We start from the raw sequence: 13614 nt of genomic DNA, 5'->3' as shown, positions 1-13614 counted from the left end.
TAATTTATATTGCATATTTTTCCAAAAGCTATTAAGTAGTTAGACATTATTCCTTTAGCTTTACAAGGTCACTAGATCACTGAGAGACAGAGGATAGTATTTTGTTCTGTTTTGACATTTTTTCTCATGCAGTGAAACCTATAGCACTCTTTCATCAACCAGGCCCAATTCCAGACTTAATCAATGGAAAGGTAAAACTGGCACTTCTTGATTTCCTGGTTTTATGTATTTTTGGGTGGAGCTGACCCCTGAGTGTGAAGGTTGTGATAGAAAGTAATACTAGGTACCTATAAGAAAATACTGGAAGAGGGTTGCCCAACATCCTATGTGTCTGATTTTCTCATACCTCAGAGCCCTGCCCTATTAAAATTTACATCTAGATGCATATTGATCTTATATTTGAGCCTGTCCAGTCACTTTTGATATACTATTAGCATGTCATCACTCCTTTTGTAGTATGAAGAATATTTGGCAACCTGATGTTTGAAAAAAGTTTCTAACATTTTTGCCGAGTTACTATTTAAAATCAAACTCTTAACTAAAACTAAATTTATCATCCTATCGGAACTGACTCCTTGCTGACTTTATTCTATTTGTGCTATTGCTGTTACTTTGCTTATCACATAGATTTCTAAGTCCTGTTTCTTCTGGGAATCTACCGGACAGCTCCAACCCACCAACCTCTTCCTCTGAAGAACTTATTTTTCACTCTCATCTTTTGTTACTATTGCATTATTTAATTACAGTGCCCCCATGATTAGACTCAAAGCCCTTTGAGACCCTAGACCAGTGGTTCTCAACCTGTGGGTCACGACCCCGGTGGGGGTCGAACGACCAAAACACAGGGGTCGCCTAAAGCCATTGGAAATAGGCGACCCCTGTGTTTTGGTTGTTCGACCCCCACCGGGGTCGCAACCCACAGGTTGAGAACCGCTGCCCTAGACAAACATGCTACTCTAGCATGTAGACTAATGAAGAAGGGGGTCCCAGGCCTGTTTGTCCCCATTCTCTGTTCACTGGGTGTCAATCAACTTTGGTTTCTTTTCCATGTCCTCTTCACGTCCTACTTTGCTGGTCTGACCCTTCTTTCTATTGCTCTACTTTTGGTTACTGTGATTCTGTTGTTATCTTGTATTTATGAAGATTATGGATGATTTTAGGAGATTCTTGGGCTAATATATGGGAATACAGGGGTGATTTTTTTAATCTTTTCCTTATCTCAGGATTCACTTAAAAATTCTACCTCTTTATAATTGCTTTTCACAATATTTATTTAATTATCAAAATATGTTTTGAGAGTCCATATCTTAGAAGCAATAGTTTGGATGTATATAACAGGAGGATTAACCAGACTTTTACTTTTGGTACAGAATAAAAGGAGAGAAGACAGTCATTGTCAAGTTGATAAACATGAATTTTCTTCCCAGACTTTCTTACTATGTTGCCTTTATACCCTAATGCAGTGGTTTTCAAACTTTTTGAAGTTGGGGCACATTTAAAATCCTATAAATAATTGTAGGTGCACTATATACAAAGTTTTTAGAAATTATGTTATAATAATTGTCAAATATTAAAGGAAAAAAATATAAAGTCCAAGTGTGCTTTTATAGTAATTAAACAAAATAAATATGATAAAATTAAATTTATTCTGACATTAAAAACATTTTTATGTTACATTTTTTGTTATGCTTTTTAGAATTTGTAAAAAAGGGGGGTTAAAAAATTAAAAAATGACAAAAAAGTTATCTTTTTATATATATAGATACATTCTTAGTAAGATTTAGAAAATTCAGCAGGTCCCAATGTGAATGTGTTAAGTTTTCTCATTCTTGTGTTTATGAGAAACGTGCCTGATGTGCCTAGCGATTTCTTCAATGTTTGGGCATATATTTGAAAGGCAAACTCTCATCTCCTCATCAGTACATTGAAGAATTCCTCTCTTTTTACTCTTAATTGTGTTGAGGGTAGAAAATCCTAATTCACATAATAGGATGTTGAAAATTGTAATAAAATGTTCAAAGCTTTTTTAGATATTGCCACATATTCTTCTTTTATAGAAATCCAAAAGGCTTCAAGAGACAGTTCCTTATGTTTAATCATCAATCCACGATCAGTGGATATAGCTGCCAGTTCTTCTTCTGTTAATGTTAAGCCAAAATCACTTGAAGCTTCCATGAATAGGTTTTTAATCCAATTGTATTGTTCAGTGTTAAGTGATGGAAAATGCTATAAATTAAATTCTTCCCATCAGTCTTCAAGTCCTATTTTATTTACACTTAACTTTTGCTCATTTCCAGAATCAGATTCTTCGATATCACACTTCTTTTTGAGAAATCTATCCATTTTATTTGGGTGTATTTATCTAAACATAATATAATGATGTGTTAATAAATATAATAATGATGTGTTAACAAAAAGAGTGGTATTTCCATAATGAAATGATATAATAGAGTAACTATATTTATTTTTATATCTGGGCACATGCTGTGAACCAGTGCAGCTAGTAATTCCAGGTCCCGAGTGGGAATGGTACAGAATTAAGAAGATACGTGGAATTAAGAAAATTAAGAAAATACGGGGTAGGGAGGGCTCTATAATTGCTGCTGGCAAGAACAAAGCACACCCAAAAACCGTATCTTGCTTTATTTATAGGGCAAAGTGGGCCATTAACAAATCAATGAGATCTTTGATCATGTTTCCAAGACAACCCAAGAGTTGTACCAAGTGCAGAAAACCCCCTCCATACATATCATCTTAACTTTACACCACAAAAAAAGGATAGAAGAAACTTGCCTCCAGTCTTTCCTGGGAACATGGGAGGGTAGTATAAATAATCCAGCACCACAGTTTAACAGCCTTTTTCAACCTAATCAGGCAAGTGAGGTGGGGGGTTGGGCAGACTGTCAGCTTACAGCCAATTCCCCACACTTCTGTCCCCCAAAAATCTAAACTTCAAAAACCCTGTTGGTTTTTTGGTCCCCAACAGGCACATCTTTCTCTGGAATACCATAGGGTGCACACTTTGAGAACCACTGCCCTAATGGGAACAGAGCAGGCAGCAATGTACAATAAATAAATTATAATGTCATGTTGTGTATGTCACTGCAAAGTTAAGCTTATTTTCTTTAGCCACCTGGTATTTTGTATATACCTTTTTTTGAGCCATAATTCTGTTGAATTGTAGATGGGAACTCTAGAATTTAGTATAACCTCATTTTAAACTGGAGAAATTTGAGGTAAGTGATTGCACAAGTCACGTGTAATTAATGAAGAGGTCAGGGATAGTAGCCATCTCTGTCTTAAAGGTTATTTTAGTAGGTGATAACATGTACATGTAAAAAAATTAACAAAGACACGTGCTGTGAAAGGTAAGTCTCTGTCCTACTCCATCTTCCAGTTCCTCCATTCTCTTTCCCAGAGTCAACAACTTCCTAGTTTCTTGGGCATTCAAGAGCCGTTTTATGCATCTATACCCATATAAATGTAATTCTTTTCATGTAAATGCTAGCATATAGTACCCACTTTTCTGTACCTTACTTTTTCATCATGTTTTAACAATATGTCTGAAAATTATAGAACCCCAGGTATTTTTATTTCTTGGTCCATGAACTTTCCAGTTTTTACTATATTACCTATCATTTAGATATCCAGTTTTCATTAATGGAAATGAACAAAGTGTTAAATTGTTCTTTGTTTATAGCATATCATATTGGCTACCACATGTGCAATATAATGTATTTCACATTTTTTTCAGAGATCATGGTCATCGATTTATTTTATAACTGTTGAAGTTAAAAAAGTGAAATGTATATAATAATTACTGCTAGTTACCAAATATAGCTAATTTGGATGTTTTCTACTTGATAAAGAAATGGCAGGTGCTGTTTTCAGGGAAATCATATATCGTTAGATGTGTGTAAACCATATGGTATGTACAAAGCAGTTTAATATGTCCAGTGAATAGCAGTGATTTTATAAATATCAAACCATAAATGTTTATTTTCTAAAATTTAAAACACCCTCATATTAAAAAATTACAGAAATGATTTTTTGTTTCATGAAACAGTTTTTATCTTTTCATATTCTTGATAAGACTCATAATCATCTGTATAAAAAAATCCATACTTTTGATCATTCTGGGTTTATTTTGGCCAACTTACCTATCAATGCAATTATTGCTTTATTTATCAGAAGTAATTGGTGCCTATCAGAAGTGCTTTATTTTTTATCTTTTGTACCAAACTGTATCACAAAAGACAGATCATTTAAAAAAAATGTGTCCCATGCCAATGTCCATGATAGGATTTAAAGAGGTTAAGTACTTATATTTGGGCTAAATAATTTAATTATTCAGTACTCCAGTATTCTCCCTAAGGATGGCAATACTTCTCAGTGTATTATTTACTGAGTAATTATTTTTCCAAATAGTATCAATAACTCTGGTTTTGATAGGAGAAAGTTAACAAGATTAAAAGTATTTTTTTATAATACTGTCACAATAGTTAAAATTCAGTAGCAGAACAAGTTAAGATTGTATCCTTGATGTTCATAGCAGTAGTGCAGCTTTTGTGTGTGTTATCTTCAACCCTTGACATGGGGTCCTGTTGGTTCTTTTTGTGTGTGTGTGTGTGGCAGAGAGACAGAGAGAGAGAGGGACAAACAGAAAGGGAGATGCGAAGCATCAGTTCTTCGTTGCAGCACCTTAGTTGTTCATTTACTGTTTTCTCATATGTGCCTTGACCGAGGGGCTACAGCAGAGTGAGTGACCCCTTGTAGAACGAGTGACCGAGTGACACCTTGCTCAAGCCAGTGACCTTGGGCTCAAGCTGGTGAGCTGTGCTCAAACAAGATGAGCCTGCACTCAAGCTGGCAACCCCGAGGTCTCGAACCTGGGTCCTCTGCATCCCAGTCTGATGCTCTATCCACTACACCACCGCCTGGTTAGGCGGGTCCTGTTGGTTCTTACTGCATTCTGACATTGAAATTCTTGGTGTAAGATTGGGACCTTTTAAAGTCTGGTCAAGAATTGTGATAAGTCCTTTTAGGACCTTGCTATATTTATGTCTCTCCTAAAGAAATGTTAATCAGTAAATAAACAATGACAAACAAAACGCCCCAAATAGGGGGAAAAACACCCTAAGTAACTACATATTGTGGTCATGGGAAATGTTTTCATACTTTTTAGTAAAAGTTTATATGTCCAAGTTATACTTGAACTTTTTCTTTTATGTTTAGGTGACTAATTCTTTTAATAAGTGAAACAAATACTTATTTGTTTATGCCATTAAAAACCATATTCAGCCTTCTCTGCTATTAAAACTAAGTTCTAAATTCACAAGGTGGTGCTCTAGAGCATGGAGTAAACACTATGTTTCTTCTTTTTACATCATTTCCATTTCTAATTAAATAGTGTGTGTGTGTGTGTGTGTATGTGTGTGCGCGCGCACAGGTGCATGTGCATGTTTGAAATCACATAGCATTGTAGTTTGAAGATGGTGAACAGCAAGACAGAGTGGCTATGCTAGCCTTCCTGCCAGACCTCACAGGTAACTGTGACGTGGCCACTTCTTTCTAAGGCTGGCCCTGGTTATTGATTGTGGTTAATTGGTTGATGTAGCAAGGTCACCCTAGGCACATAGATACTGCTGTTTAAATACCATGATGCTAGTGTTCAAATTTGCAATGAGAAGTATCAGGCACACTCACTTCTCATATTTATGGTTAAATATATTTTCTCCCAGTTGGCAAATCTGCATGGAAAAGTTAATTATAATTATGAGGTTGCTTAATGAGCATTGAGTCAGCTCTCTGATCAATGTTAGCAAGTTCTGGTAGTGTGATATGTTCATCTTTCCCATAGGAATATACAGAGTGGGGCAAAGGTAGGTTTACAGTTATTCCCATAGAAAATAATACAATTAATAATAATATAGGAATAAACTTTTGCATACTAACAACTATAAACCTACTTTTGCCCCACCCTGTACTTGCCACACACACCAGATGTTTTTCAATTTTTAGAGCAACCTTTCTACTAAACCAAGCAGGGTATGGACACATGGCCAGTTTTGCTTTCTTGGTTTGTTTTCTTACAGAGTCGATATGGACTATCTCATTTAGTACATTTTTTTTCCCATTAGAGTTTAATAAAATTACACTAATAAATGTAAAACACTTAGCCTAATGCCTGACAAATAATATTAATAAACGTAACGCACTGAATTCAGGCCATCTTGATATTTGTAATGTCAGAGACAATCTTTTGTGCCATTTCTATAAGTGACCTATCTCATCTTTTACATTTTTTAATTTAATTCTTTTAAGTCCTAATTTCATTTATCCTTAATGTTGAATTCATTAACTTATTAGGACACTTTTGGCTTTGCATGATTTTGCTATTTTGTTTTTTTCAAAATTTTAGTTTTTTGCTTCAAAATAGTCTATTCTCCACATTTCCCTTATCTGTACTGTGAATCTAAAGGAAGAAATGATCTTCAAGTTACTGCTTAGCTCCAGAATATATATATAACTTTATATTTTATTTGAGTAAAAGATGCCTATTGTAGTCCTTTCCATCTAATCACGCTTGCCTTCATTTCAGGCTCTGCTGCAATTCTTTTTCGTAGAGTGTAGTTATTTAGAAAATGGTAGCAGCCTCTGAAGCTTTGAACAATAGGATGGCCTTGGAATTGGGAGGTGATAATTGAAAAACACAGGGATGGATGTTTGATGATAGCAAATTCAACAGTCAACAATGACATTACAGATCCGACAAACACAATTGACAAATCAAAACTTAATGTGTGAAAGTGAGCACAGAAAGGAGTAATTGAGATGAATCAGTTGGTCACTCCAGCAACAATAAGCCTTGTCAGCCTTCCCCTCTCCATGCACGTGGGGATGACTTACTCGTTTAAGAGTGGTGAAACAGATTAGTGAAAACAGTGGGAGAATTGCCACAGCTCTTTCTGGTGTTTGAAAAATACAGATTTTGGTGCATTTTTGAAGCTGGTAGTCTCAGAACCACACTGAGAACGGTCATAGATAGAAATCATTGTGGGAAGTAAAATGGATAAATCATTCCAGACTGCAGTAATCAAAGCATATCAGAATGGGTTTGGTCTGGGTCTTGAGGGATGGGCATGTTTGAGTAGATGAGAGGAGGGAGATGATATATTTCTGAAGGGTGAAATGCCAAGAACAAAAGCATTGGATGGGACATAATAGTGTGGTTTGGGGAATAGACAGGCAAGTAGTTTGGTGCAAAAGGTTCTTCTATATAGTCCATGAAATCCTAAGAGAATTGAGGCAGTGCTTCTGTCAAATGGTATCACTCCAGAGTTGGAAAAAAAAAAATGAGTGCTATACCATTTTCTGTCCAGCATGCGACTGCATGAAACTATTGATGCCTCTCAGTGCAAGTCATGTTTTCATGTGCTCCCTGATGTCATCAAATAATTCCATCTTGGGATACTTTCTGGAAACTGGAAAGAGTAGTAACATCTTTAAAATTCTCTCCTGTTTCTCTCTCTTTTTAATAAATATTTAAATGGGAAAAAATGATAGCACTTAGAGGGCAGATGTGTACCTGTGATGTTAATCACACATCATGGTTTTCCTGCTTTGATGAGGAAAGGATAGCCATACATCATTGTGCCTTCCTATTTTCCGTATCAGCACCTGTCACCACTTTCCAAGAGGCATTGCCAAGAAATAGGAACAGAATATGATGTTTTTCTCTACCAGACAGAAATTTGCTGCCTTTCCAGGAGTCTTAATTGAACTTGAAGGCAGAAGAAATAATGTGACTTTGACTTGAGAATTTTGGAGGAATTTAGTATTCTGGTTCACAGACTACCATAACCTAACAAAACATGCTATAGAATTCTGCTTTTGTTCTGTGTACCTTTAAGTAGAGGATTTCAGCACTTGTTGCCATGGATAAAAAAGTTGTATTTGATTATCAGAGATGATGTATGTGTTGCTGTGTCAAAGGCCATATCACACTTTCAGCTCAATTCATTGAAATTGATTACTGAGCAGTTAGGATTTTTTTAAATTAATTTTTTTCAGGAAATCATTTTTCTTTCATGAAAAATAACAATGTGAGGGAGGCATAATCCTGTATAAATGTTATTTATTGCTTATGTCCAGGAAATCAGTTTTCAGTGCAGTGAAATAAAGTCCAGTGTGTCCGTAAAGTCATGGTGCACTTTTGACTGGTCACAGGAAAGCAACAAAAGACGATAGAAATGTGAAATCTGCACCAAATAAAAGGAAAACCCTCCCAGTTTCTGTAGGATGATATGGTAGCATGTGCGCACGCGCAGATGATGACGTAACACCATGTATACAGCGGAGCAGCCCACAGCCATGCCAGTCGAGATGTGGATGGTACAGAGGAAAGTTCAGTGTGTTCTGTGGCTCGCTAAATTCAAATCCGTGACCAAAGTGCAATGTGAATATCGGCGCGTTTATAACGAAGCGCCACCACATAGGAATAACATTACTCAGTGGGATAAACTGTTGAAGGAAACCGGTAGTTTGGTGGAGAAACCCTGTTCTGGTAGGCCATCAGTCAGTGATGAGTCTGTAGAGACTATATGGCAGAGGTCCCCAAACTACGGCCCGCGGGCCGCATGTGGCCCCCTGAGGCCATTTATCCGGCCCCCACCGCACTTCAGGAAGGGGCACCTCTTTCATTGGTGGTCAGTGAGAGGAGCATAGTTCCCATTGAAATACTGGTCAGTTTGTTTATTTAAATTTACTTGTTATTTTAAATATTGTATTTGTTCCCATTTTGTTTTTCTACTTTAAAATATGTGCAGTGTGCATAGGGATTTGTTCATAGTTTTTTTATAGTCCGGCCCTCCAACGGTCTGAGGGACAGTGAACTGGCCCCCTGTGTAAAATGTTTGGGGACCCCTGCTATATGGGATAGCTACCTAAGGAGCCCTAAAAAAATCTGTGCGTGAGCCCACATCGAACTGCACTGAATAGGTACAAAACTGGGAGAGTTTTTCTTTTATTTGGTGCAAATTTCACATTTCTATCGTCTTGTTGCTTTTCTGTGACTGGTCAAAAGTGCACCATGACTTTACGGACACACTGTATATGGTGTATACATCTCTGTGCATGTTTCTGGAGGACAGAGTCCATCCACCTCTTTAGTCAAAATCTCAGACTGAGTTTTCACTCCCCTGAAAGGTTAAGAACTAATAATTTAGCATGGAGACAAAAGGATGCTCTTGGGATGAATTTGAGGAAAGGAATGATGGGAAGTTACTTCATCTGAAGAATATGATGGGGAAGTATACTTTGGCAGGACTGTGGAGTGGGGTGGTTTAGGGATTCAGATTAGCCTCAGGGTCTGAATTATTTTAATAATCTGAAGGTAATTTTCTAGTTAGAGCTTCTCAAAGGCAGGAACCTTATATTTTGTTTGTTTTGTTTTTCTTAGGTGTCTGTGACAATGAGCACTCAAAAATGTCAAATTAAATTGAAATCTCAGTATGGATAGACAGTTGGACTAGCCCCTAAAATAAGTGCTGTTCCATTTTACCTGTATTTAATCCTGTTATGTGAAATCATTTGGTGATAAGGTTTTTGGAGAGCTGATGCTTCATAAAAAGCTCATTCAGCTTTCTTTTTGTTCAGGAGCAGTCGCAATTAACTGCTCAAAAAAACACACAAACTTTTGGCTTCTTAGGATTTGGCCTTTTTGTATATTTTATTTATGGTTTTGTTTTTTTTTTTAAACTAATGGCATGCCTTTAGACATGATAATTTTTATCCAGTATCTAGAGGGAAGAAACTTGCAGGATTGTGTGTTTTAAATCAGTGGTTTTCAACCTATCCACACTTGGGGATAGGTTGTGAAAATACAATTATTTCAGGGAGTGCTAAGGCAGAAATCACCCTTAGCATAAGTGACTTCAACTAAGATCATTGGGTCTATACTCTTCATACAACATCAGGGTGGTTAATTCTTACACGGACAAGCACTAAATTTCTGGCAATGGTCCGTGGATTGGTGGTTGAAAAACCCTGTTTTAAGTAACATTCCAATCAACATCGAAGCTTGGTTTGCTCATCATTAAGTAAAATCAGCCTGACAACTCTGAGGTCACTTTAGCTTGAAATATCATTGGAACTTCAATAATAATATTCTATCAATTGAGTAACAAAACCCCACCCCTTGTCATAGTATGATTTTATTTTTATCCTTATGTATTTCCCTAGAAGAAAGTTTAACAGATTCCCTAAGTATTTATATAATTGCCAAAGATTTTAAATTTGTTATGATTGGAAGATCCAGATGTTTAGACTATAGTTCATTGTAATATTTGTTTTGTTCCTACTTCCAAGTTAAAGAGAAAATTATTGAATACATTTTTCAAACATTGATAGTAGTTAAATATTTGTTCTAAAATATGGTAATATTTTCTGGTTTAAGCAAAGTTTATGTTCCCAGGTCTGTGGGGATTACAAATCAAATTATGTGTGTTAGAAGCCCAGAAGGCATTTTTCCCCCTGAGGTAGAAATGTTTAATAGAGTAAAATGAGGTATATCTTCACAAAAGACAGTGGTTTTGATAAACTGTGTAATGGTTAAGGGATAAACTGCTCTGTGATATTGTAATTTACTTAGAACCTTTGAGAAAGCTAAACTACTTCGGTAGACCATTCACTTTTAAAGTCTTTTGATGTCCACCACTGCTACACAATTTAAAATAATTATTTTAATATATTTGTATTGGGCCCTGGCTGAGTAGCTCAGTTGGTTAGAGTGTCATGATAATGCCAAGGTTGCAGGTTGGATCCCCGGTCAGGGCACATACAAGAATCAACCAATGAATGCATAAATAAGTGGTACAACAAATCAATGTTTCTCCTTCTGTCTAAAATCAATCAATAAAGATAAATACATAAATTTGAATTGGGAGAAAGAATGGGTACATAAGAATGGAGTAAAATTCCTTTGAGTTAACTTGTATTTTTATTATAAAAATAAAATATTCTCATTGTATACAATTTGGGGAACAAGATTACCTGCAGCCTCATCACCTGGAGATAACCAGTTACCATTTTGGAGTCTTTCCACTTTTATACATATGTGGTGTGTTATGCATGTATACACATGTACACACATAAGTATACACATGTCCACACACACTACAAATGGGGATGAAACTGATTTTTATCCCATCTAGTATCCTTTCCCCGAATGATTAGGTATTATTTCTCAACATTATTTTAATAGGTCAGTATACATTATAAGAAATTGTCTAATCTCATCAACACTTTGTTAGGTATAGGATATTTCTAATTTTTCTTTAATTTTTTCTTTTGTTTTTGTTTGTTTGCTATTGTAGATACTGCACTGGGTACCCTTTATGCAAATTTTGTTTGTATTCATAATCATTATTTAAGGGAAGATTATGAAACTAGAATTTCTGGGTCGAAGTACTAAAAAAGTAACCCATTTTCTCAAGTTACTAAAACATGTCTGCGACCAACTAGGTGGACGCAGTTTCTCTGTGGTCCACACGGGTTTATCTCCTGTGTCAAAGTGACAGCCCGATGACCTGTTGGGCGGAAATGGCATGGCGCTGAGTTGGGTTCCGGCTCTTTGGTTAGCGGGGAGGCGCCGGTGCGTTTTCCCGTTTCTAACCGGCGTGTCTTTGTCTTTCTCCCTGGGAACTGCTGCGCCCGCGCGGGCCGAAGCCTCGGGAAGTCGTCGCCCCGCAGCGCCGCCGCCCCCGGGAGCCGCTGCCCGTCGGCGGCCGCCGTCACCACGCGCCAAGCCGCCGCCAGCTGCCGCGCTAAGCTTCGTGGGGGCGCCGCCCGGGAGCGCCAGCACGCTGCCCGCGGCCTCCGGAAGCCCGCGCCCCCGTGAGCGCCGCCGCCCGGCCACCGGCGGGACCACGCCGGCGCTGCTCCCCGCTCCAGGACCTGAGGCGCCTCTCCGCGTCCGCCCTGCCGCCCACCCTCCAGTCTCTCTGTCGTCAGTGTTTCCCGGTGTCCACGGCATTAGTAGACCCCGTCGCCCCCTTGCTCGGACGGAACCTGGTTTGCCCAGAACTCTCTTCGCAGCCGCCCGGGAGGACCCCGTGCCTTAGGGCCGGAGGGTAGGGAGGGTTGCCTTGCAGTCCTTGGCCTCACAGATCATCTCTTCCTGCCCGCCGAGATCCTGGCTTCTCTGAGAATCCTGCCCTTGGACAATACCACCCTCTCTGCCTCCTCCGCATAATTTATCAACTACCTAGTCAGTTTTATTCATGATCAGTTCTTCAAAGACTAGCACCCAGCTTAGTCTTCGCCACCTCAAATCCTATCAACAAGGTAGCTAACTCCCGCCTTCCCCCACCTCCCCCCACACACCAGCCAGAAGATTGTTTTCATAAGCGTGCACGTCCCCAGTGTCTGGGCGATCGATCCACACAATCTGGAGTTGCGTAATGCGTTACTGTGGTTGGATTTGAGCTCCAACATTCAGTCCCCTCCTGTAGCTTTGTCTCCAGGGACCATTTCTTCCTTCGGAATCAGTCCTTGCTCCCACTCCTCTGCACTGCCACCCCAGGGAATCCACTGCGCGCTGGGTGTGCACGAGGCTGCTGTTCTCAGGCTGTGCTGCTCCCAGGCTGTTCCCAGTCGGAGACTGAGCACAGTGAGGGTGTTAGTGATGTGCGACGCTGGACTCCTCTAATGAGCAACTTGGCCGTGGGGACTCCTCCGCAGCCTGGCTGAAACTTTCTTAGAACTGCTGCAGGCAGTCTAAGGTTCTTCTTGCGCAATCCTTCGTCTCCTTTCATAGCTGTCCAACTTGCTTTATGATATGAAGGCCTACCCCACCCCATTTCTGAATCCTTCCCTTTATCCTTCAATGATGTTCCCTCAATAAAACTCTTGCAAGTTTAACCCTGTGTTGGTGTCTACTTCTAGGAGGACCTGAGCTAGCACAGTATCAGACATTCCACTGATCATCATCATCCTATTCTGAATCCTTCGTTCACTGACAGCTAATTGATTAACCCGTTTTTCCTCTATTTGCCAGCCATTTCTTGGATTTACTTCCTTTCTTTCTAGCCTAAAGCCCATAGTCCATCCTTATAATCCTCCTCCTTGAAACACAATGTTTTCAGCAGTCTTGAACCTGAATTTCTTCCAATTTACTGTCCTGTAAGATCCCAGCTTTTGATGAATCTTACCACTTGCCTTTCATGCACCTGACTGGGACAACTGAACATTTTCTTCAAGAAAAGCACATAATGCAGCCAACCAGTTTTACTTTCAATCCGTTATTTCTAACTTCAAATTGGTGCTATTGTTCCTATTGTAGGGCCAGTTTCCCACTTCTAAAACTACTGTTTACACCTGTTAATCTCCTCCACGTGTTTGTGACCCCCTCCTCTCAGCTTGCTTCAAATTTCCCTTGGAAACTAAGGTATTACATATAAACTTCCTCATTGTTTCACCACAAGACCTCTGCTCCCAGTTCAGCTGCATTGGTAACCACGTTCTACCTTTTTGTGACTACGGAGGAAGTTTCAAAGGCTAGCTCCTCGAGCTCTGGGCCCCATCCCCTCTTCTCTTTTCAAGGACTCTTGTCCT

General features: G+C 38.8%; 1 protein-coding gene across 1 annotated transcript in view; it reads left to right on the top strand.

The window, feature by feature from the left end:
- ZNF800 (zinc finger protein 800) overlaps positions 1 to 12911 on the top strand; it is a 53967-nt gene extending 41056 nt beyond the window's left edge. The window contains exon 6 of the mRNA XM_066262218.1: positions 11728 to 12911. Coding sequence (XP_066118315.1) covers positions 11728 to 11899 — 172 coding nt within the window. The 3' untranslated portion in view covers positions 11900 to 12911. The remainder of the gene's footprint in view (positions 1 to 11727) is intronic.
- The last annotated feature ends 703 nt before the right edge of the window (positions 12912 to 13614 follow it).

This window comes from Saccopteryx bilineata, chromosome 2, assembly GCF_036850765.1.
Source record: "Saccopteryx bilineata isolate mSacBil1 chromosome 2, mSacBil1_pri_phased_curated, whole genome shotgun sequence".
NCBI classification, from domain to species: Eukaryota; Metazoa; Chordata; class Mammalia; order Chiroptera; family Emballonuridae; genus Saccopteryx; species Saccopteryx bilineata.
This window is presented reverse-complemented; position numbering and strand designations above follow the sequence as displayed.